Below are 26,187 nucleotides of genomic sequence, written 5' to 3' on the forward strand. Positions count from 1 at the left end.
GCTAGCTCCGTTGGGTCCAGGGAAGGCTTCTTGAGTAAGGGTCTCACAACCGCCTCTTTCAAGGCAGCCGGTAAGAACCCCTCGCCCAATGAAGCGTTCACTAGCACCAAGAGCCAGTCTCGTGTAACCTCCCAGGATGCCAGTACAAGCCAGGAGGGACACGGGTCCAATGAACATGTGGTGGCTCGTAGTCGCCCACGTAACCTGTCCAAATCCTCGATGGCAGCCGAGTCAAACTCCTCCCAGAATGGTCTCTCAAGACTCGCCTGGGGCATCCCTCCTAGCCCACTGAGTGGGACCCATTCCCTCCGGATTTGAGTGATTTTATCCTGCAGATATTTCCCAAATTCCTCTGCCCTGCCCTGTAATGGGGCTTCCCGCAGTCTCTGTGAAAGAAGAGAGCGGGTCACCCGAAACAGGGCGGCAGGGCGGTTATCTGCGGAGGCGATAAGGGCGGCACAATGTCGATGTTTGGCCGCTCTTATTGCCACAAGGTATGTCCTTAAGTGGGTTCGTACCTGTGTTCGGTCAAGTTCAGAACAGGAGGATCTCCATCGGCTCTCTAGGCGTCTCTTGTGGCGTTTCATCACCCTTAGCTCCTCGGTGAACCAAGGGGCCAGGGTGGTTCGTTGCCGCAGGAGAGGCCGCAAAGGCGCCACCCGGTCTAAGGAGCCGGCAGCCGCATTATTCCAGGCGGCTACTAGGTCCTCTATCTGGGGGCGGGTCAGGTCTACAGGAGGTGGCCCAAGCTCCGTCTGGAACCTATCCGGTTCCATCAGGCGCCTGAGGCAGAACCACCTAGGATATTCCGGTTCCGCCTCCCCGCGGCGGTGGGTAGCACCAGGGAAGTCAAGTCGGAGAAGTGAGTGGTCTGACCATGACAGGGGAGTAATAGCTATGTCCCCTATTCCCAGATCACTCGTCCACTGGTCAGAGATGAAGACAAGATCCAGTGTGTGGCCTCCCTCTTGTGTGGGACCCTGAATTAACTGAGTCAGGTCCATGGCTGTCATGGAAGCCATGAACTCCTGAACCACCTCAGATGCTTCTCCCACCGATGGCAAGTTGAAGTCCCCCATGACCAAAAGTTTGGGGGTCTCAACTGCCATCGTTGCGATCAGCTTGAGGAGCTCAGGCAGGGCTGCTGATGTATAGTGAGGAGCCAGGTATACAATCAGCAGGCCCAACTGTCTCCCTGGGCCCCATCTCACGACAAGGGATTCACACCCAGATGTCTGTGGCACAGTGAACTCTCTCGGCTCCAGGTCTTCCCGGATAATTACCGCTACCCCACCGCCCCTACCCTGGGCCCATGGCTCATCTTGCACCTGTACCTGGATGATGTGATTGGGAGGAAACTTCTCTTGGGACAGTGTTTGATTGGATCATGTGATGGACATGTGGGTGCTGGGCAGGGACTTCAACATTCACTTGGTTGGGGAAAACCTGGAAACTTTCACATTTGGGTTTTTCCAGATGTGCCAGTATGACATCTCTAATGCATTGGAAGTTTGAGGAAACTATGGCCTCTGAGTTTTATTCCATTGAGGGTATTACATGGAACCCTGATACAGGGAGGTTAAGGCAAAGATAACATAAACACAAACAAAACAGCAGCATTCCTGGATAACAGATCTGTCATTCTTCTTAGTGTTCCATTATAAAATGGAAAAAAAACCCAGGCAGGCGCCTCAGACTGAAAGCCATATTACTCGTGGAGGTCCACAGTGAATGGATAGCTGGAACTGAACAAAACCTTGTCTCTGGCTAATTTATCTCCTGTATCACCTTTGTGGGAGGGATATTGTGCATGGTAGTTGCTCAAGGAATCCTTAGACAAAGACTTTTTTTCAGATGCAGCTCAATGTGAACCCTGCCCAGAAGACCAATACCCCACCAAGGACAAGGACCAATGCATTGCCAAGAAGATCCACTTCCTTGCCTATCAAGACACTCTGGGATACATTTTAGTTATTCTTGCTGTCTTTTTCTCTGTGATCACTTCTGCAATCCTGGTGATTTTCTATAAACATCATGACACACCGATTGTCAAGGCCAACAACCGAGATCTCACCTACATCCTCCTGGTCTCCCTCCTGCTCTGCTTTCTCTGCTCCTTCCTCTTCATTGGTCGACCTGGGAATTTCACATGTCTCTTCCGACAAACTGCCTTTGCCATTCTATTTTCCCTTGCGGTTTCCTCTGTGTTGGCAAAAACTGTCATGGTGGTTCTGGCCTTCATGGCTACCAAGCCAGGGAACAAGACAAGGAAACTCTTAGGGAAACGACTGACCAACTCTATTGTCATAGCTTGTCCCCTGATCCAAGCAGTCCTTTGTGCCACCTGGTTGGCGACTTCTCCCCCATTTGTCAACATGGACTTCCACTCCTTTGTAGGAGAGGCCATCCTGGAATGTAATGAAGGTTCAGATTCAATGTTTTATGCTGTCCTTGCCTATCTAGCTTTTTTGGCCCTCATCAGTTTTACAGTTGCATTTCTAGCTAGGAAATTGCCTGACAGCTTTAATGAAGCCAAGTTCATTACTTTTAGCATGCTAATCTTTTGCTGTGTTTGGATCACCTTCCTCCCTACCTACCTGAGTACCAAAGGGAAGTCCATGGTGGCTGTGGAGATATTCTCCATTTTGGCCTCTGGAGCTGCTGTCTTGACTTGTATTTTTTTCCCAAAATGCTACATTATCCTACTGAGGCCCGATCTGAATTGTAGAGAAAATATGATAAGAAACAAAAATCTTTAATTTATGCATCCATAGGAAACATTCATATTTATCTTGGTGACATGTTACTACCTGGCGATATTTTGAATATATGATAACAGAGGAGGAATATGCTCAATAAATAATGCTTATCAAATGTGATAACTGGTTACAGTAAGCCTCTTTGTTGAGTTCAGCAGATAATGGATGGATGGATGGATGGATGCATGTTCCTACTGTGTTAATTACTAAATTAGAAATAGATCTTTTCCAATAGAATAGTGAAAGACATACCTCTGCAGATAAAGAGACAATGAGATGCATTCGTATTTTATACATTTCAAAAATTAAGAGAAAATGATAAAAGGAAGGAGAGGAGATTGACTATGATAAATAAAATGGTCTTTGGATTTTCTAGGATTCAACCTAATACCGTTCCTTCACTTCCAAGAGTTTTCAGGCACTATCAGACAAAAAACTTTGAGCACATTAAACATGACTGCTTGTACACCTGAATATCATTAGCATAGAGATGATATATGTGTGGAAAACACATTCTTGGATGAGTAACAGCATGTTAGTAAGACATATACACAGAATCATAGGGCTGGAAGGGACCTTAGAGGTCTTCTAGCCCATCCAAGAGATATTTTACAATTCCAGACAAATGTCCCTTCCCATCTCTTCTTGAAAACCTCCAGTGATTGGAAACCCCCAACTTCTGGAGGAAAGCCATTTCAATGATTAGAATCATAGGTCTGGAAGGCACTTTGGAGATCATCTACTCCAACTCCCTGCCCAAGACAGGAATCCTTATACAATCCTGGATAAATTGTTGCCCATCCTTTTCTTATATAGTTACCAGCCATTCAGCACCTACACGTCCAGGAGGCAAGCTGTTCCATTCATTAATCATTCTTATTGATCTTATTATATTATGTTAATTTATTTGATTCTTTTTTATTAGTTTTATTGTTTTAAATGAGGTTTTATATTCTGTAAGCCACCTTGAGTCACCATGTGTGAATAGGTGGCAATATAAATTCAATAAATAAATAAACAAACAATAAATACTGTCAGGAAGTTCTTACTCATTTCCAGGTTGAATCTCCCTCTGATATGATCCTACACATTACTTCTTGTCCTCCCCCCAGGTTCTATGGAGATTAAATTGACGTTTTCTTCCCTGTGACAGTCCTTCAAGTACCGAAGGACTGCTATCTTATTACCACTAATCCTTCTCTTCATTAGAATAAGCATACCTAATTTCTTCAATTGTTTATCATATGGTTTAGCCTTCAGACCCTTTATCTGAAAAAAAAAACATCTTGAGAATGGAGATCAGGTAGGCACTATGAAAATGGAAAGGTAGAAGGAATATGTACAAATTGGGCAACTTTGAAATGCTTGGTCCTCAATATTCTATGACAACATCACTGATATGCTTGTTTCTATTACAATAATCATTCTTTCTTGAATAAAGTAACATAACATGGGTCCAGATTATCTGAGGGACCATTTCACCCCACTGGGATTGGCCTGTCTCTCCTGTGCTGGCAAAAGAGGTATCCTGTGGTTCCTGTCAGCTCAATTATTCCAGCTGGCATAGTCCAGGAGAAGGGCCTTCTCTGCTGTGGCTCCCACCCTCTGGAACCTCTTGCCCCCCATGTGAGGTTGCCCCCAACCCTCTTATCCTTTCATAAGGGCCTAAACACCTGGCTCTGCCAGTTGGCCTGTGGCCCCAGTGGGATAACAGCAATGTCGAGGTGGTTGATTGTGTAACATCAGATCCCCCCATTCCACCCCTCCATCTCCAGATGTCCTCGTTTTTTTTAAATCTTTGGCTTTATATTTATTCAGATTTTAATGTATATGTTTTTTTATATCTGTAAGCTGCCCAGAGTTAGCTTAGTTGAGGTGGCATAGTGGTTACATTGCAGTATTTCATGCTAATTTTGCTGTCTGTCAGTTGTTTGATCCTGACCGGCTCAAGGTTGCCTTAGCTCTCCATCCTTTTGGGGTTGATAAAATGAAGACTTAGATTGCTGGGGGAAACATGCTGACTCTGTAAACTGCTTAGAGAAGTCTGTAAAGCACTGTAAAGTGGTATATAAGTCTAAGTGTTATTGCTGTTGCTATTGCAAATATATAGGATTGTTGTACTAAGATAACAGCGTGTGGCATTAAGCCTCTAAATCTCTATTTGTTTTAATTTATTGCACTTGACTGAGAAGTGATATTTGGCACATAACAGATGTACAATTTCCGTGGCCATCCTTTGGCCCATTTCCTAGAAGACTTTCAATCAGATGGGACCCTCTTGGGCTTCATCAAAGTGGAAAAGGTCTATCTGTTCTGTGTGACACAGGAAGAGGATGTGTTGTAATTGAAGTGGACATCCAATAATTCAATTTCTGTAGGGTTAGGGTGCAGATGAGTTTTAAAACTCTGTAAGGAAAACAAATACCCAAAGGAAGGGGAGCACATAAACAGAATAGAAATATGGAGTGTTGCATGTACAGTGTGTTTTAATGTGTCTCTGTGTTTCTGTACAATTCCAAAGTCTGGCTCCTTATATAATTTGTTGTGTACATTATATGAAACAATCAAAAGGGAAGTAGTTTTTTGTATACTCTGTATATGATAAAATAAAATAATTTTGATTTTCTCTTGCTGAAATGGGCAATATTTTTTGCTAACATCCAGTTAAGTGTCCAAATAGTTCTACTACTTTCCTTCAAATTGATCTTTGTATCCCATCTTTATTCCTTCCTTCCTTCCTTCCTTCCTTCCTTCCTTCCTTCCTTCCTTCCTTCCTTTATTCATTCATTCATTTCAGCATTTTATTCAGAACATTCTTAGGGAACATGCTTATCAATGTGGATAATTAACCCAATTAGAAAAAAAATTGAGGACTCTTTGGATTAAAATAAATGAAACAAGGAACTGTCCTGTTGGGAACTAATATCCACATATTTAAGACAAAAGTTTACTTTTATTGTTATTACTGGGGCCAGCAAGAAAGAATGAAGAATAAAAGGATGGGTGATTGTTACTGATTACGAAATATTTTGTGATTAGTCACATCATGTCATCTTCAATTATTTAACGGACAACATTTTCTTGCACAAGTGGCAGGGAGATTTCTCAAGATGTCAGGCTCACTTAAACTCTCCAGGAGAGTTATCCAAAAACCAGTTAGAGCCAGAAATGTTTGTCTACTGCATTTTTCTTGTGAAGTGGGTTTCCTTCATTGTTGACTGTTGTGGGAAAGATATCATCACTCATCATAAACCTCTTGACCTGGCAAAGAAAGTGTAGTTTTATAGAAATGAATCTATTTTACAATTATATATGAAGCAAATTAGATAGCCAGGCAAACAGGAGCATCATGAGGTAAATCAGGGCACACAGAAGAAAAAAGCGGGGGGAAAGGGAAACTCCCCCTCCACATCCACATCAACCAATCACAGCACAGATTGCCTCACGTAGGAGCTGGCACTCTGGTGTCAATCAACCATCACTGTGTTCTGGCTCACTGCAGAACCCTTCACTGCTCCAGCTACTAAATTTAAACATATTCACAGTATACCCTGTAAATGAGAAAATAAAATACACATATTATTGACCTCTTGATTTTCTCCGGATGAAATGGGGAACATCTAAATGATGTAATGGCTAACAATGAGTTCAGTTTCCCAAGTGCTTCTGCCTTTTTCTTCCCTTCCAATTTGATTTTCTTATCCCGCCTTCAGACTTTCATTCTTCCACTTCAGCTTCTGTGACATCTGCAATTCTTCTTTTCTCCTGGAGCAGCTTTATATGAATATATTAAGATGGATGTTTGTGAAGATTTCATTCCCTTTTAGAAGGAATTTCTGTCCAGCACTTTTGTAAAGTTGGGGGTGACTGTGCTGCAGGATTGTTTTTACCTTTCTCACATCAAGCCTGGTACCTGACATCCTTTAAAACTCCTCACCAACTCCCCCCCCCTTTGCATCTGACCCACCTACAGCCAACAACCAGAATTAGAAACTCTGGGAAAAAGTCATTTGGCTACAAAAATTGGTGACGTGAGATCATGTCACTTTCCCAACTTTCAACGAGATTTTCAGAACAGACAAATGTGCTTTGTTCTAGGGCTTAAAAAAGGCCAATCATTCTTCCTTATTAAAGACCTGAGGATTTTTTATTTTATTTATTTTATTTATTTCTTAGATTTTTAGACCGCCCCTCTCCCAGAAAGGGACTCGGGGCGGTGTACAGTCAATACAAATAAAATCGGTCATAATAATAAAATACATTTAAGATACATTTGGAGGGGGAGATAGGCTGTACTAAGAAATAAATATATTCTAATCCTAAAAACATCACAATTAAAACCCCAAACCCAATTAAAATAAAATAAATCCCCGGGAGGTAAAACTAAGAAAGTGCCAGGCCAGCTGATTGAAATAGGTGAGTCTTTAACTTTTGCCGGAAGGAACGGAGGTCGGTGGTAGTTCGAATGTCTGGGGGGAGGTCATTCCAGAGGGTAGGTTTCCAAGAGTCGTGGATCTATTCATCCCCACTTGGCCTGGTCAGTTTGCTGTGGAAAAAAGACCCTGTCTACTCACTGGACCCTTGCATGACTACTGTGACTTTCAATGCCAGAGTGACAGTTTTCCACCACTTTATACTGTAACTATAGATATATCTATCAGCCAGAAATCTTGCTCTTTTGTATGTGTACATAATCTTTTCATGTGTGCTGAGAATGTCAACAATGTAGCAGAAGAAAAAAAAACATGCACTGAACATCATGAGAGAAAATGGTCACCTTTCCTGATGCAAATTAATTTACAAAGAAATCAGTTACAAAGAGAAGGACATAGAAGGACAAGTGTTACAAACGGGAAAAGTTTCGTGATTTACAAGTGGAAAGGAAAGAAAGAACCAAAGGCACAATGGCACTGAGAGCTTTTTGATGAGATACCCAAATTTGGTTACATTTTCATCAACAGAGAAACCCCTGAGCCAAAATCAGCATCTTCAGGAAGCTGAGCACTGGGGGAAAACTGCACTTCAAATGTATGTCTTAGTTTGTATCCTGCCTTTATTATTTTGATAAAGATATCCTGATGTATCAGATGAGCTGATAACCTCATAGGAGGCAGCTTTGATAATAGTCCTGGGATACCACATAAAGCTCTGAGACTGACATTTTTGGCATGTGGAGAAGCTGCAGATGAGTTTTACAACATTATCAGGAAAATAAAGTCTCATAGAAAGGGAAATGTAGCAAGATAATAGAAACATGGAATGCTATATATACTCTCTCTGTGTGTGTGTTTGTACGTAGCACAAAAGTCAGTCACCATAGGTAATTTATTATATAATCTACATTACGTAATTTATAAGGGGAGGGGCTTTTGGTATATGTCAGGGAATTGCACAGCCGGTGTCCCAATGGAGTCAGAAATGCTGACACAAACTTTTAGCTTTATAGAAATGAATGTATTTTAGGTAAAAGTTCCCTTCAACATACGTGCTAATCGTTCCTGACTCTAGAGGGCGGTGTTGGAGGAAAGAAACAAGGGTCAATGAAAGAAGCCGATAAAGCCCAAAAGAAGAAGTTAAGGAGGATTACCATGTATATATGCCCTCAAGAGAGTTTAAACTGATTAGAGGTAATCACCCAATATATCAGATGGAAGAGTAAAATAAGAGAGTTAAAAATGGTGAAACTCGAATGAAATATATTAAAAGGGGAATTAACAGAAGGAGAATTGTACCGATTTGAAACTGCTATGAGAAGGAACATGAAGTTCCAATGTATTGTGTAAATGTAGTTTATGTCTACATTTTGTTTTTGTGTATTTTGTATGTTTGAAAATTATAAATGTGTGTGTGTGTGTGTGTGTGTGTGTGTGTATACATACATACATACACATACACACACACACATTTATATTTTAAAAAATGAATATATTTTTCAACTATAGGTACAGAAAACTAGATAGTTAGGCAAACGCGAGCAACTGAGGTAAATCAGGGCCCACAGAAGAAAAAGGCGGGGAAAAAGGAAACTCCCCCTCCACACCCAGAGCAACCAATCACAGCGCAGATTGCCTCATGCAGGAACCAGCCCTCTGGTGCCAATCAACCATCAGTGTGTTCTTGCTCACAGTAGAACCCCATTGCTCCAGCTACTAAATTTAATAATAAATAATAATAATAAATTTAAATTTATTAGCCGCTCCCTTTCCAGACAGAATTTAACAGATTAACTGAGTTGGAAGGGACCTTGTAGGTCATCCAGTCCAACCCCCCGCCCAAGCAGGAGACCCTACACCATTTCTGACAAATTATGTGACTGAGGGGCCGTGGCCATGCCCACTCAGTCACAGGACCCCCCATCAAACTACACCAACAGAACCATTAAGGAAAAAATGTGCATGTCACCTCTGGTTCTATCCTTTGCCTCAAATCTGACTTTCCTGCCTAAATTAAATATTTCCTTATATTGTAGGTATGTGAGTTTGTGAGAAACACATTCTTCTTATTCCAATTCTCCTTTTGACTTGAGTTTAGGTTAAGTTTGGCTAAAATATATTGTCTGACTGTAGTTCCATTAGTTTGGCCTCACCATTCTTTCTTTTCTAAAGGAGGTTTCCTGAGCTGACATCTTATTTTTTAATTTATTTATTTATTTATTTATTTATTTATTAAACTTCTAAACCGCCCCCTCTCCCCGAAGGGCCACCAGGTCTTTCACCAAGATCAAACAACAAGGATCAAAGTATGGTTTTAAACCTGACTACACAAACCTTCCTCTTTCTTTAGCATCTTGCAACTATTCATATTCCATATTTTTTTTGGCCTTTGCCATGTAAACTTAGAAATAGTCTTTTGCCATTGTTTCAATGAAATATCGGTCACCAGTATTGGTAGTTTCTAGAATAAAAACAACATCTTTGGTAAAACCTTCATTGCAATGACAGAAATTCTACTCAAAAATGACAATCACAATTTATTTCCCCTTAGTAATACTTTTTGCATTTCATTCCAAACAGACACAAGATTATTTTGGAACAGGTTAGAGTTTGCATTTGCAAATGTCACTTTAAGATATTTGACCTTTTACTTCATCTTAAAATGTGATGTCTTCATCAAAATTTGAAGAGCAACAAATATGATGAGGGGACTGGAGGCTAAAACATATAAATAAGGTTTGCAGGAATGGGATATGTCTAGTTTAATGAAAAGAAGGACTAGGGGAGGCATGCTAGCAGTCTTCCCATATCTCAGGGGTTGCCACAAAGAAGAGGGAGACAAGCTATTCTCCAAGGGATCTGAGGGCAGGACAAGAAGCAATGGATGGAAACTAATCAAGGAAAGAAGCAACTTAGAACTGAGGAGAAATTTCCTGACAGTTAGAACAATTAATCTGTGGAACAACTTGCCTCCAGAAGTTTAAAATGCTCCAACACTGGAAGTTTTTAAGAAGATACTGGATAACCCTTTGTCTGAAGTGGTGTAGGGTTTCCTGCCTAGGTTGGACTAGAAGACCTCCAAGGTTCCTTCCAATGCTGTTATTCTATTCTATTCTATTCCATTCTACCCTACCCTACTCTATTCTATTCTTATTCTATTCTATTTTTATTCTAATTCTCTGCTATCCTATGGTATCCTATCCTATCCTATCATGTCCTATTCTAAAATTTCATAATCTTTAGTCCTGTTTTAAACCAGCATTTTTCTGTCTGTTTATTTTAAAACTGGCTATGTCCCAATATTGGAAGAACCAAGGCTCCACAGATCCCTTGTTTGGGTTTTTGCTAGGATTCAGTATGAGAGTTTCTTCATATCCAACAACCTAGGACAAAACCTTCACAACATTGCTTGGACTTCTAAACATAGCAGAACACTTTTTCTAACTCCAATTTTAAATTAGTCCAACTAGTTTCAACTCTTTCCAAAGTCTCAACATCTTTTTTGGGTCACCCCATTTCTGAAAATGTTCAGAAAAGAGCAACAAAGATGGTCAGGGGAGTGGAGTTACATCTGGTCTTCTGAGAGGAAGAATGCCATCATAGTAGGCCTCCAATACTTGCAAGGCTGTGACAAGGAAGAGGGGGACAAATTATTTACCAAAGTAGCAAAAGTCAGGACCAGAAACAATGGATGGAAACTAACCAAGGAGAGAAGCAAGCTAGAACTAAGGACAAATCACTTAACCAGTGGAACAAATTGCTAAAGGCTTTTAAGAACAGCAATCAGCAATCAGCCAATGGAAGAGAAGTTGCTTTCAGAGGTTGTGGGAGCTTCATCACTGGAGGCTTTCAAGAAGAGACTGGACTTCTATCTTTCAGAAATAATGTAGGGTCTCCTGCTTGGGCAGGGGATTGGAGTCAATGACCTATAAGGTCACTTCCAACTCTTAATATGCTAAGAGTCTGGAGCACAATCCATCAGAAATAGTATAGGTCTCCTACAATAATAAGGGGTTGGACTAGATGACCTCCAAGGTTCCTTCCAACTGTATTACTCTTACTCTGTTAAATCAGCATAACATCTAGAGAGATCTTCCAATCTACTACTTCTATGGGAGAAATTAATTTCTAATTTTACCTGATAACAAGGATAAGTAAACCAGTTATTTGGAATAAACTTTGGAATGATTATTCAAATTTACTGGACTACCACTGATTGTCATGTGTAGCGATTATGTTTAAAGTTGCTAGCTGCATCACATTTCTGCTGAGCCTGCACAAAGCCTGCTCAAGGTTCTACTCTGCAACATTTCTCTGCAACATTTTTCTGTAACATCTTTTGTAACAAGTGAACAAGCTTGCCCAGTAACAAGTATACGTAACAAGTGAACAAAGCTTGCCCAGTAACAAGTATTTTAACCAATCATGCAATAACACGCTGTAAGATAGAAACCTTTTGTATGTTTTCAATAAATACCATCTCAATCGGCCAGCCGGGGTCTTTGGATCTCGCTGAGCTGGTTGATGCGTTGCAACACATCATGGAGTCCGTTCTTCCTTGGCAGTTCCAGACCCGCCTAACCTAGGCGCACCCCAGAGGGGGTCCCATAGCCGAGCTCAGTCAGGCTCACCTCTGCAGAGGTTTCGATGCCTAGCTCCGGCTCACCCTTGCAAGGGTCCACACCCAAAAGAAGATGAGGTCGCCGCGTGGCAGCCAGCCACTCACTCACTCACAACTGGTGACCCCGATGTGCCGAATTGCCTTTCGGACGTCCCACGCCGAGTCCCGTGTCTATGTGTTCGGCGCCTTGATTCCCATCTTACGCACCTGACGGGCAAGCGCATCGTAAGTTATGGGCTCCTCACATTCAAAGTCTCATTCAGGTCATAGGGATGAACTTTCACTTTTAATCAAGAAGGCCAATAGTTTGCAAAAACTTAACGGCACCACTGTCTATCCTCTTTCTAAATCTGATATTGATCTACTCCTTTTTTATGTCTATCAACATTGCCCGGGTTATCCCGACACTGGAACTCTCAAACGTTCCACATGGGAACGCCTCGGCTCTTACTTTCACTCTCCTCCTCGTGCTCCCTTTGGTGTTATGTCTTCTTGGCGCGCTGTTATGGCAGCCCTCAATACTGTCTATCCCAAGGATTCATTTCCTTCTCCCACACACCCCTTCTGTTTCCTCCTCTAAAAAACACTCTTTGTATGCTCCTGTAACTGTTGATTCTCCCCCTCCCTATCCCCCACCTACGGCTCCCGATTACCCTCCTCCTCCCACTTCTCCTTCTTCTGCCTCTTGCCTCCCCTCTCCCTCTCAGGGCGGTCACGTTTCCTCCCTTCTCCGTTCCAATTCCTTTTCCCTTGACTCCTCCGATCTCCCTGCCGCCTATCCTCTTACCTTTGTGCCGGGCGCCCCCGGCCCCCTCCTGTCCATACCAACATTGAACTGCGTGTTTTAAAAGAATCTACGAGCGTGTGCACTTCGTCCTGCCTGACATGCGGTTGGATAATCGTGAGTATAGATGGAAAACTCTCTCAGTATCTGCTCTCGCACCTAAAGGAAATGAGAGAGTTAACCGCCTCCTGCCTTAAAATCTCTTCTAATGGCGGAAAAACACTTCCCCATTTGAAAAAAAAGGAATTAATTGACCTTCTGTCTTAATCATGGCTAACTCACCAATAAACAAAAAACAATTGGCTGATTTTAAAAATAACAGGAAAGTCCTGCCAGTGATATCAAAAAAGAATTTGATTTACCTTTTAAAATACATTTGGTAGATATGATCAAAGTGTGTCAGGACATAAGAATATCTTTTTATAAAACTAATTTGTTAGTAGCTGCTTTATTACAAGGCAGCAAACCTCAAGGAATGTCTTATTTTAAAAGGGAGTGTAAAAATCCAAGGAGGGGCATGTCTGTAACATCTCGCCCTCTCTTTCATCAGGGATCAAAACCCTAGTACAAAATGATTTATGTGTCTATGGATTGTAAATTGCCTTGGAAAAAAGATACAACTCTCGCTTCCCTTTTCCTGACTTTTGCTTTTGCAATTCTCCCCCGCTGTGCATTTAATTTCCTTTGACTTATCATTTTTAGCATCTATAATGATAGTGTGTAAAATCAATGTGGCAAAAGAAATGTAACTATAGGTGTGAATGGGTGTATTTGTAGTCAGTATTGGATGCTTGAAATGTAAGGTTTGTCGGCTGAAAAAGCAGAGCGTGTTGTGCTAAAAGAGGTGTTTTTGGATAAATGTTGAGAATCTCTTTTCTCTCCCTGTCTTCCCAGGAAAAGGGAGCCTGTCGTTTTAACAAAACATTTTTTCCTTTCCTCTCACCCCCCTCTTTGCCTCTGGTGAGAAGGCAGGAGGGGGGGGGGGCTGTGTTCTTTTCACCATTTTTTTTTCTCCTCTCCCTGCCAGCCTCAGAAAGGCGGGGTTAAGGGTGATATTTGATGCCTGCATTTACAGTTTCAATGCAACGTTGCCTTTTATTTCAGAGTATACTCAAACTATCTTAATTGTTTGTTTTATTTTTGAAGCTGTGTTTTTTCTCTTTTATGTTTTTATGTTTGCGTGCACTTTGTATGCTTAACAGAAGTCACGTCTGTTTGTTCAATTGTTTGTTGGTCTGTTGGTTGTTTGTTTGTCTGTTTGTTTGTCGGTAGCACTGGTTGCTGTCCCTTTTAGAACTTTAACAAAGATGACCTAAAAAATACAAAATGCAGTCAGAAAGAATGAGTAACATTTTTGCTAGAATCCAGATCAGTTTCACATGGACATTTAGAGGGACGATCAGATATTGGAGCCAGAAAAAGGTTACTTTGTATATAGATGGGAAGAGTATGTTGTAAAAGGCATCTGACCTAAATTGGAAGTCAGGATGGACGTGGGAAAAAGAAAAAGATGTGCTTTGTTGATTGGAAAGTACTGGAGATGTTGCAGAAACAAATGAGAGGAAGAGAAAAAAAAGCAAGTAGCTAAAGACAGTTGAAGCTTGGCAGTTGGTGAGGTCATTTTGGGACCAAATCAATGTGCATTTTGTACAGCAACTGGTCATTGCAAGAAAGGATTTCAGTAAGTGAAAGAAAGTTAGAGATATGTTTTTTCAGAGATATGTTTTTGAAGACGGTATGAATATGTGAGGACTTGTGTATGTGAGGACTTGTTAACTCTGGCATATGGATGATTCTAATTTGACCACTTATCAGAGGCATTTTCAACAACAAAAAAAAACAAGTTTGCCTCTTCATCTGGTATATTTACACCAATTACCAGACAAAACTTGGTTAGGACCGATTACTTTAATTACTTGGGGGTGGGGCTAGGCTGCTGTGTTTCCTCATCCTTCTGATACCATACATTTGAATCAGCAGCAACTTGATTCTTTGGAAAAGGTTAACTATATATTACAAACTATATGGGTGGATAGAGCACTCCCACACACTCCCCTTTCATTAGCTCTTCTTGCAACTCCTCAACTTTTGACAGGGATCATCATACAAGTAGTGATGATCCCAAAACCCAAACTTTACATTTTAGAATGGTTACATCAAGCACATACACCTCGTAATTCACTCACACCCAGAGCAGCCCAAATGGCTTTGCTCATTGAAAAGGCACGAAAAAGAACCCGTGCCTTAATGGGAATGGATTTTGTTACGCTTTACCTCCCTTTCAAGTTATCTCAATGGGAACCTCTTTTTCAAAATTCTACTCTTCTCCAAGATGCACTCACGGAATGGCCTGGTCAAATTTCATGTCATCTGCCAGCTGACCCAAGGCTACAAGTTATTAAGACCATTCCGATACAATTTCATACACCAATAACATCACAACCCATTAAAGATGCGTTAACCGTATTCACAGATGGGTCCAAAAATCATGGTGCGTGTACTTGGAATACACAACAGATATGGCATAAGAAATTGACTAATACACAAACATCTGCACAACAGGCTGAGCTGGCAGCTTTTATTCTAGCTTTGGAATTATTTTCTTCCGAACCTCTAAATATCATCACAGACAGTCTGTATGTTACTCAATTAACTTTGCACATTTTTGATGCCTATATCTCACCCTCTTTAACACCTTCTCTTTTGACATTGTTTACACAATTGCAAAAAGTACTACACGCAAGGACTAAACCTTTATTTGTAGCACACATTCGTAGTCATCAGCATCTGCCTGGGTTCCTATCTGAAGGAAATCACATGGCAGACGAGGCCTGCAAAATGATGCCTCTAACTATTGTTTCACCTCAGCCTGCCCCATTGACAGCAGGTGAAAGTCACACCTTTTTTCATCAAAATAAAAAAGCCTTGATGAAGCATTTTGGCATATCAATGGCAGAAGCAACTGCCATTATTCAACAATGCCCCACGTGTAGTCTCCGAGCTAATAGTATCCCGCAAGGAGTAAATCCAAGGGGTACTGAGGCTTGTGAAACTTGGCAAATGGATGTCACTCAGTATTCTCCCTTTGCCCCATGGAAATACCTTCACGTTTCTGTGGACACTTTTTCGGGTTTTATTATGGTAACCCCGCAAAGGGGTGAAAATACCAAAAAAACAATTAATCACTGTATTCGATCTTTCGCAACATTGGGGTGTCCAAAAATTTTAAAAACTGATAATGGTCCCGCCTATACCTCCTCTGCCTTTGCTGAATTTTGTTATAGGTGGTCCATTACTCACAAATTTGGAATTCCTTTTAATTCAAAAGGACAAGCAATAGTAGAACGAGCAAATAAAACCTTGAAATTAGCTCTTGATCAGCATATGGGGTCAAAAGGGTTACACCCCCCCAATCTCCCGATGTTGCAAAACATTCTAAATACTTGCCTTTATACTATCAACTTTCTTAACCTTACTGGCACACCTGCCTCCTCTGCAGCCTCTCGTCACTTTTCTAAACCTCCTCTCCCTGCCTCCCGACCTCTTGTTTACTACAGGCAATTGCCGGATCCACAGTGGAAAGGTCCGGCACAATTGATCACTTGGGGAAAAGGCTACGCAGCGGTACAAATTGACGACAAGACTCTCTGGGTTCCTGCTCGTTGTGTTCGTCCATATCACCGCATACCAGAAGAAGATCAAGATGACCCTGCCTTTTCTTCTCCCCCTGACATCTCACTCCTTTTTCTTTAAACTCTTTCTCTCATTGTTATCTTATGCCTCTGCTCGATTTGTTGCTCACCCTCAGGTGATTTTTGCACCTCTTGACACTCATGTGACTTTTGTGTTCAAAGACACTCTTCTCACTGCTTGCCCCTATACCTTGCAGCATCAGGGCAAATTTCTTTTCCCTTCTTTAAAACCTTTGATATTAATTCAATACTTATATCATGACTCTTGTCAAGTTTGTCTTTCCTTACACGTAACTCCTCAAACTATTGGCTCCTACTCGTGCATCGGATTTTTGTCCAATAACACCTATTTTAACCAAACTGTTTATCTCTACTCAACACCCTCTGTGGCTTATCCTCCATTATCTTCAATTTTTCTTTCTTGGATGACTCTTGTCCACACCTCTTCACACCTCTCTTCAGGAACTTTGCTTCGCCAGTTTTCATGCTCTTTTCCAGAGCCATGCGATGTGAATACTTGTTTGTGGAAAGCCAAAGAAATTCCAGACTATGTACCAGGAGTAAGTGAGCCTCTCCCAGGAGCAAGAATTCGCCGAACTGCATCTGACTTTCACAATTCCCTCATACGAACACACCAGGTACGCTACACCTTCATACAAGGAGTGCCATATGCTCCCACCATCTCGTGTTGACAACGATCTCCTATCAAGAAAAAAGGTACTTTTTGGCGATGGTTTTTTAACAACACATGGCTTCCTGAAGATTCAGAACATTCTTTACAAACATTTCATTTCCGTACTACTCAATTGACTGTTAAAAACCCTAAGGCAGTAGATTTGGGACTATATCAGTGTGAAATTACCAAAATGATCAAAGGACTTGCCACTTCTGCCAGATTGACCTTATTGTTGTTCCAGAAACAATCCACTCATTCCTCATGAATCCGGCGTGCTGCATCACTTGCGTCTAACAATCAAAGTTGTAGTGATTGCATCACCACCACAATACACAGTGGCAAGGTCTCTAAGACATTGATATATCATACCATCAAACCTGAACATTGTCAAATTACTAGTCCATCAACTTGTAGAGTCAATAATACTGTATATCACATGTGTACCCTTAACAACAAGATTCAATTTACAACCCAAAAGAAGCGAAAACCATTACTACATATGTAATGTCCATTTACACCATTGAATGCGGTAGACAAGAATTACTCAACAAAACTGAGTTTAAATCCCTCAACACGCAAGTCCGCCTCAGCTTTGACACTTGTTTAGCAATCAATCGCAACTGTTGGAAATCAACTTGTGGGACATTACAATGGGAAAGGAGTCTCATGCTCGAATGAAAATACATGTGCTACAATAACAAAGGGACTTGCTCCGACCGGGACACTTACAGCTTTTGTCCATATTGGTCCTGTGTCAGCACGTGGTCAGGGGATCCACCTGGTGGAAACCATAAATGCAAGTTGGAAACGGGCATAGCCAACAGCAAGTGTCCAAGAAATTCGTGCAACCCAATTACCATAACTTGCACACCTACCAAAACATGGGAAGTAGAATATGGCTTGGCCATAGAAGCAAGTGGTAGAGACCCACACATTGCGTTACGCTGGACAGTAACCAAGCAAACTAGGCAATTGCGAACAACTAAAGGACTTTTTTGGTCATTTTATCAGGAGATTGAGAAATTGAATATCCCCGAAATACCACAACATGTTACTAACACTTTTGTCCAACTGGCAGAGGACATTGCTAACACATTGAATGTTACTAATTGTTTTGTATGTGGGGGAACCAACATGGGGGGAAAATGGCCCTGGGAAGCCCAAGAACTGAATTATTCTAAAATAATGGAAATGGACAAGCTGGGTAATTTGTCATACACACAAGGGAAAGATGGGGACTGGACTCTTACAACAAATCTTGTGGGAAATGTTTGCTTCTCCAGACCTATTGGTTCCAAATGTACAAAAGTAGGGAACTTAATTTGCACTGGGAAATGGGAAAATGGGATATGGTGGTCAGGAAAAAATAGCTCAGCTGGACAAGACGAAACTGCTTTGTTTAAAGTTATAAACATGAAAAAGTTCTTGACAAACCCAAACAATCAATCACTCACATGGTTAGCACCCGATGGGCTGTATTGGATATGTGGAAAAATGGCCTATGGACACCTCCCAGCTAATTGGTGCGGAACATGTGTCTTGGGCATTATTAGACCTGGGTTTTTTCTCCTCCCACTAAACACACGACAAGTCTTAGGGGTCCCTGTTTACGACGAGATAGGAAGCCACCGCAGAAAGCGCGAGGACGTTGTTTCCTCAATAAGTAAAGTTGTCGTGGGAGGGAACCAAGGGACATGGGGAAATGATGAATGGCCAGCTGAACGTATCATACAAGTATACGGCCCTGCCACATGGGCCGAAGATGGTATGTATGGATACCGCACACCCATCTACTTATTAAACCGACTTATTCGTTTACAAGCTGTAGTAGAAATAATAACAAATGAGACCGTCAAAGGCCTGACACAATTAGCCAAAGAAAGTGTAAAATCCAGAACATACATAATGCAAAATAGACTTGCACTAGACTACCTGCTTGCTAAAGAAGGAGGAGTATGTGGAAAATTCAATTTAACTAATTGTTGTATTGAAATTGATGAAAGTGGTAAAGTAATTAAGGAAATTACTGACAAAATGATGAAAATTGCCCATGTTCCCGTACAAACATGGAATGGATTTGATTTTGGAGGTATGTTTGATGGTATTTTACCCAAATTCCCAGGTTTAAAAGCTGTTTTTATATTTGTTGCAATGATTGCTATGGGATGTATATTATTACCCTGCTTATTGCCTATTTTTGTATTCATGATAAAGCGTAGTTTGAATGCCATTGCTGAAGCAAAAACTACTGCACAAATTAATATGATGCTTGAGAATAATGCGTATATGTTGGTACCAACAGATGAAAGTAAGCAACCCTTGCTACATTTCTCCTCGGATAACGATTCGGAAGATGACGCTGACAGAATGGTAGGTGCGGACACAGGAAGCCTGGGGTCGGAGGGCAACTCGCGACCTGAAATAGCACTCACCTCCATGGACGTAAAAGCTCCATGTTTTCAGCCTTAATAAAGTAAAAACAGAGGAGATGTAGCGATTATGTTTAAAGTTGCTAGCTGCATCACATTTCTGCTGAGCCTGCACAAAGCCTGCTCAAGGTTCTACTCTGCAACATTTCTCTGCAACATTTTTCTGTAACATCTTTTGTAACAAGTGAACAAGCTTGCCCAGTAACAAGTATACGTAACAAGTGAACAAAGCTTGCCCAGTAACAAGTATTTTAACCAATCATGCAATAACACGCTGTAAGATAGAAACCTTTTGTATGTTTTCAATAAATACCATCTCAATCGGCCAGCCGGGGTCTTTGGATCTCGCTGAGCTGGTTGATGCGTTGCAACACATCATGGAGTCCGTTCTTCCTTGGCAGTTCCAGACCCGCCTAACCTAGGCGCACCCCAGAGGGGGTCCCATAGCCGAGCTCAGTCAAGCTCACCTCTGCAGGGGTTTTGATGCCTAGCTCCAGCTCACCCTTGCAAGGGTCCACACCCAAAAGAAGACGAGGTCGCCGCGTGGCAGCCAGCCACTCACTCACTCACAGTCATGTGCCACTATGGCCCTTTAGCACTCAATGCTATCCAAATAAACTGTGGCTCAGACCAAACTCCATATTGTTTCCAGGGATTCCGTTTCATGTAGATCAAATACTCAGCTTCACCTTGACTGTCAAATCCATCTGCACTAGGGATTAACAACAAAAGATACTGTGCTGCCCCACAGTATATAGCAGTGATGGCGAACCTATGGCACGCGTGCCACAGGTGGCATGCGGAGCCATTTTTCAGGGCAAGCGAGGCGCTGCCCTGTCAGCTGGCCAGCGCGCATGTGCGCGCTGGCCAGCTAAGTTCACCTTTTTAAAAGCCATTTTTCGCCCTCCCCAGGCTCCAGAGGCTTTATAGGATCCTGGGGAGGGCGAAAAGAGCCTCCCCCGCCCCCCGGAGGCCCTCCGGAGGCTTCAGGGACCGTCCGGAGGCTTCCCTGACACCTCCGGAGCGCTTTGGAGCGCTTAAAACGACCCTCTGATCAAACCGGAAGTGACTTCCTGTTTGCTCGGAGGGTGGTTTTAAGCATTTCGAAGGCTTCAGGGAATGTCCGGAGGCTTCCCTGATGCCTTCCGAGCGCTTTGGAGCACTTAAAACGACCCTCCGAGCAAACCGTTCGGGGGGGCGGGGAGGCTCTTTTCACCCTCCCCAGGCTCCTATAAAGCCTCTGGAGCCTGGGGAGGGCGAAAAAAGCATGTAAAAATGGGGGGGGGGTGTCACGCATTGTGTGCGCATGCACACTGGGGGGGGCGCATTGCATTATGGGTGTGGCACGCCCACACACGATCCCCCTGCGCTCCCCCCCTTGTGGCACACGAGCCAAAAAAGGTTCGCCATCGCTGGTATATAGCTAGTGTAGGAATTAAGAACTGTCTCCTTTAAGAAATTACCTCATGGGAAATGTAGGCAGAGACTGCCTTATGGGAAATGTAGTTCCATGACATGTGATCACATCTCTGTTTATTATTGGCCACTGGAGCATCTTGCCCACATGCAAAGTTTATAGCCGGGCAGTTTAAATGCTTTTGTGAACCGGAATAGGAGCTTTCTACATCTCCGCTCAGCATGGGGATAAAATCATCCTCTTTTTACACTACGTGATGGGACAGAGCATGGAAAGTCAGAAGTATCTTAACACTGAACTGTAAGTTTTGCCCTTAAGAATGCCTGATAATAAACTTGATCTGAAAGAGATTCCTAAGTGTGGAGTTAACTGCATGCCCCGAGCAAGCCTAAAACGCTTGAGGCAGAACAGACACAAACATGTTTTTTTCCATTCTGGTGGGTAAATAAAATCTATTGCTATGTGGATAGGAGAAGTCCTTCCCTTTGCAATTATCATAAGAGTAATTCTTAATGTATCCCTCTGGATTTCCATCCTCAAATTATTCCAGGATAAAACCTACTTTGAAAACATGTTCCAAAATCTTCCACTAGGGGCAGGATCTGTCAAATTACCTTGCCTTGTCTTGAAAAGAATCATTCTTGGGTTTGTTGAGACTCAGCTGTCCTCACTTTTCTCTTTGCTAGTGCCTGCAATTCTGCTTCTGCATGAATCTTGCTTTCTGGTTTAAGAGGGACAAGAATGACTGGGCTGCCTCTCCTGCTGCTGCTCTTCTGCCTCTTGCCTCCAACTACTGCTAAGAGGAGGCAATGTGTGTTGAGGAATTTGTTCAAGCCTCAAGGAAAACAGCACTATTACAGGCCTGGTGATCTCATTATTGGTGGGAATTTACCTTTGGGAACTCTCATGTCTTCCAGTGTCCCAAATTTTCAGAAGAAACCTTTCGGGCTTGGTTTTTATACTTTGTAAGTTTCACCTGGCAGGGAAAGATGCATGAATTATTTGTTGTGTTCTGGATTCAGAGCCTCCATCCAGAAATCCTTGTTCTACTGTTCTAATGTCCTAGTGTAGTTCTTGTCTTTGATTATAATACCGGATGAATTCTCAATTATTTTAAAATTTTATATCAGGGAGATGATAGACACATCCCTACGACCAATTCGCTCACACAGAGAGGGACTTCTCCGGGTGCCGTCCGCCAAACAGTGCTGGGGGGCGACACCCAGGAGCAGAGCCTTCTCTGTGATGGGCCCAGCCCTGTGGAATGACCTCCCCCGTGACATCAGGATTACTCCCGATCTCCGCTCCTTCCGTGTACAGCTGAAGACCCACCTCTTTCAATTATCTGGCCTGGCTCAATCGTATTTTCTCTTATTCCTTCTAACTGTTTTTTAAATTGTCTTTTAAACGTTAAATTTTTAATTGCATATTGGGTTCTTACAATTGGGGTATTTTAATGTTGATTTTTAACTGTCTATATGATGTAATTTGTTACCTCCTCCGTGTCCGTGTCCGTGTATGTGTATGTGTGTTTTGTATGTATGTCTATGTGCTTTTTATACATCCTCTATGTTTTATATGCTCCATTGTACGCCGCCCCGAGTCCTACTTGGAAAGGGAGCGGCTAATAAATTCAAACTTATTATTATTATTATTATTATTATTATTATTATTATTATTATTATTATTATTATTATTATTATTATTATTATTATTATTATATAAAAAGTGAGGAAGGAACAACAAACTTGAAATTGTGCTGGCCTAACTGGTACTGTAATAATACCAGTTTTGTATTGTGGTGACCAGATCTGGTCATCACCTTACAAAAAAGATTCTGAGACTCTGGAAAGCATGCAGAGAAGAGCCACAGAGATGATTAGGGGGCTGGAAGCTGAAACCTACAAAGAACAATTACAGGAACTGGATATGTCTAGTTTAATGAAAAGGACTAGAGGAGACATGATAGCAGTCTTCCAGTATCTCAGAGGCTGCCACAAGGAAGATAGAGTCAAGCTGTTCTCCAAAGCTCCTGAGGGAAGGAGAAGCAGCAATGGGTGGAAACTAATCAAGGAGAGAAGCAAGCTAGACCTGAGGATAAATTCCCTGACAGTTAGAACAATTAATCAGTGGAACAACTTGCCTCCAGAAGTTGTAAGTGCTCCAACACTAGACGTTGTAAAGAAGGGATTAGAAAGCCATTTCTCTGAAGTGGTGTAGGGTATCCTGCCTAAGCAGGGGGTTGGATTAGAAGACCTCCTAGATCCCTTCCAACTCTGTTATTCTAATCTAATGAAAAGTAGGGGGGCATGATAGTGCTGTTCCAATATTTGAAGGGCTTCTACAAAGACTAGGGGGGCAAACTATTTTCCAAAGCATCAAGATAAGAAACAATGTTGGAAACTAAGAAGGAGAGAAGCAATTTAAAACTAAGGAGAAATTACCTAATGGTGAGAGCAATTAACCAATGGATCAGCTTGCCTTTCTCCTTTGTCACTAAGCCATACAATTTTAATCAAAGAGTATATTTTTTAAAATCTCAATGAAATCTGAGATTTGCTATTCCAAACAACATCAAAAATATGGCTAGGCAAATTTAAACCACATACAGATAAACATTTTCCCTGTAATGTTCCCAATGTTTTCTCTCCTATAGACCCATACTCAAGAAGTACCAGCAGTTCCTGGCCTTAGTTTTTGCAGTCACACAGATCAACAAAGATTTGGTTCTCCTCCCCAACATCACACTTGGCTTCCACATTTGTAACAATGATCAGTTTGAGAGGAGGATTTCTTTAATCAGCCTCTCCTTTCTCTCCACATGGGGCCAAATGGTTCCAGGTTATAAATGTGACAGGCAGGACCCTCTGCTCTCTGTCATTGGAGGTGACAACCCCAAATCCTCAAGGCAGATGGCTCCCATCTTCAGCATCTACAAGATCCCACAGGTAAGGGGGATCCACAGGATACCTTATGAAATAGACAAAGAACAGAAGCACACAGAAAAATCAAGGATGAAAACAATGTTGTTAAAGGGGATATCCTACAGTTGAATTCATTTTTTTATTTCAGGATATATAACCCCAACAGACAGATAATGAAATAATTCTGAAATGCTGTAGTTGCCGAGAAGAATTAATTTCTAACTTTCATAAAAGTTTAGCCACCATTTCGCTGCAATTTATTACCTGTATCAGGTCGATAATTTCTTGGCTTCTGACATGTCACAACCAGACAAAATATATAATTATCAGTTCTTTTAGGAAGAAAAGAAGCTTCTTACTTTAATCAAAGTAAGTCTGCCTGACTTGTAGGTTAAAAAAAAACGTGATGTTATCTCCTAAAGTCAGCACAAAACTTTACTTTGTCTTTGAAAGAGAAATCTCTCTTTCTCCAGCTCGGTGTTGGCTTTGAGCTTCCTCGGGAATACAGACCAGTTTATCCTTCCTTCTTCCGGATTAATCCCAGTGACTTTCCAGAGTGTGTGGGTTTAGTCCAGCTACTCCTGCATTTCCAGTGGAACTGGGTTGGGCTTGTGACCTCTGAAGTTGATACTGGAGGACAATTCATCTCATCTCTGGTGCCAATGCTGAAGGAGAAGGAGATCTGCCTGGCCTTCACTGAATCCTTGAAATCTGATCAATTTACTGTTTTAATAAGGGAATTAATTTACAAAATTTTGTTTAAAGCTGAAGTAATTATTCTATTTGGAGACTCCACTGCTATTGCAAATTTTTTAACAGTTTTGAATTTTTCTGTAAAATATGGGAAGATACCACTTCAAATTATTTGGATCCTAACTTCTCACTGGAAATTTACTCTGGTTGGGGATCCTTCTCAAGGTTTAAAGAATTTGCATGGAGCTTTGCAGCTTAAGGACCAGACTGGTGATGTCTCAGAATTCAGCCATTTCCTCCTGTCTTTATACCAGTTGATCAAAGAAGGGGCCAGCTTTCTCCTGGATTGGTGGGAAACACTCTTTGACTGCAGTATCCCCAAACCAGGCAAGGTCCCTCCAAAAGGGGAACAACAATGTACAGGAAAGGAGAATTTACAGGATCTTCCTGATTTTGTTTTTCAAATGAGCATGACAGGTGAAAGTTACAACATCTACAATGCCATTTATGCTGTGGCACATTCATTACATGCAATTTATGGATCAGGACGACGACCAGCCATGCTGAAGCTTGGAAAGAGGATCTCAAATGTCCAGCCATGGCAGGTAATCTCTGCGATATTTTATCCAGTCCACAGATCAATAGAAAGGAAGATTCTCATATGCATTTCTTGATATCATATGAAAGGGTATCATATCATTGCATCTCAGAACAGGATAAAACAGCAATGATTTTTTTTAAAAACCCCAATAATATGAATTAATTTGTTGAAAGAAACGGCAAAAAATGTAACCCAAACCATTTGAACATAATATCCATACAGAGAAGATCTTCATAAATGGTTCTGAGAGATCTCCAACAGTTCCTTGATATTCATCAGCTGAACAGGGAGGAGGTGACATCTCGGAACAAATTGATAATATTGGGGGATTTGTGCAACATGCAAGATGCTTCAGCAGGACAGTTGAAGTCCTAATGGGTATATCAATACAATACAATACAATAGCAGAGTTAGAAGGGTCCTTGGAGGTCTTCTAGTCCAACCCCCTGCCTAGGCAGGAAACCCTATACCGTTTCAGACAAATGGCTATCCAACATCTTCTTAATTGTTCTAACTGTCAGGAAGTTTCTCCTCAGTTCTAAGTTGCTTCTCTCCTTGATTAGTTTCCACCCATTGCTTCTTGTTCTACCCTCAGGTGCCTTGGAAAATACTTTGACTCCCTCTTCTTTGTGGCAACCCCTGAGATATTGGAACAATGCTATCACGTCTCCCCTAGTCCTTCTTTCTCTTAAGCTGAACATACCCAGTTCCTGCAACCGTTCTTCATATGTTTTAGTCTCCAGTCCCCTAATCATCTTTGTTGCTCTTCTCTGCACTTTTTCTAGAGTCTCCACATCTTTTCTACATCGTGGCGACCAAAACTGAATGCAGTATTCCAAGTGTGGCCTTACCAAGGCATTATAAAGTTATATTAACACTTCACGTGATCTTGATTCTATCCCTCTGTTTATGCAGCCTAGGACTGTGTTGGCTTTTTTGGGCAGCTGCTGCACACAGCTGGCTCATATTTAAATGGTTGTCCACTAGGACTCCAAGATTCCTTTCACAGTTACTACTGTTGAGCAAGGTACCACCTATACCAGTGATGGCGAACCTTTTTTTTACGGTGTGCCAGAATTGCATGGGTGCAATGGGTGTGAGCAGTCTTGCCCCAAAAGGCCATTTTTCTGCCCCTCAATAATTTAGAATGGAATAGAA

General features: G+C 41.7%; 1 protein-coding gene across 1 annotated transcript in view; it reads left to right on the forward strand.

Annotated features, from left to right (window-relative positions):
• The window catches only part of LOC309384029 (vomeronasal type-2 receptor 26-like), a gene marked incomplete at both ends in the record, with an annotated part of 44,422 nt that overhangs the window by 10,377 nt on the left and 7,858 nt on the right, over window positions 1–26,187 (forward strand). Inside the window, 2 exons of the mRNA XM_081937187.1 lie at window positions 21,543–21,776; window positions 23,468–23,759. Of these exons, the coding sequence (XP_081793313.1) occupies window positions 21,543–21,776; window positions 23,468–23,759 (526 nt within the window). The remainder of the gene's footprint in view (window positions 1–21,542; window positions 21,777–23,467; window positions 23,760–26,187) is intronic.

Source organism: Natrix helvetica (genome assembly GCF_964273705.1).
Source record: "Natrix helvetica genome assembly, chromosome: 1".
Classification (NCBI taxonomy): domain Eukaryota; kingdom Metazoa; phylum Chordata; class Lepidosauria; order Squamata; family Natricidae; genus Natrix; species Natrix helvetica.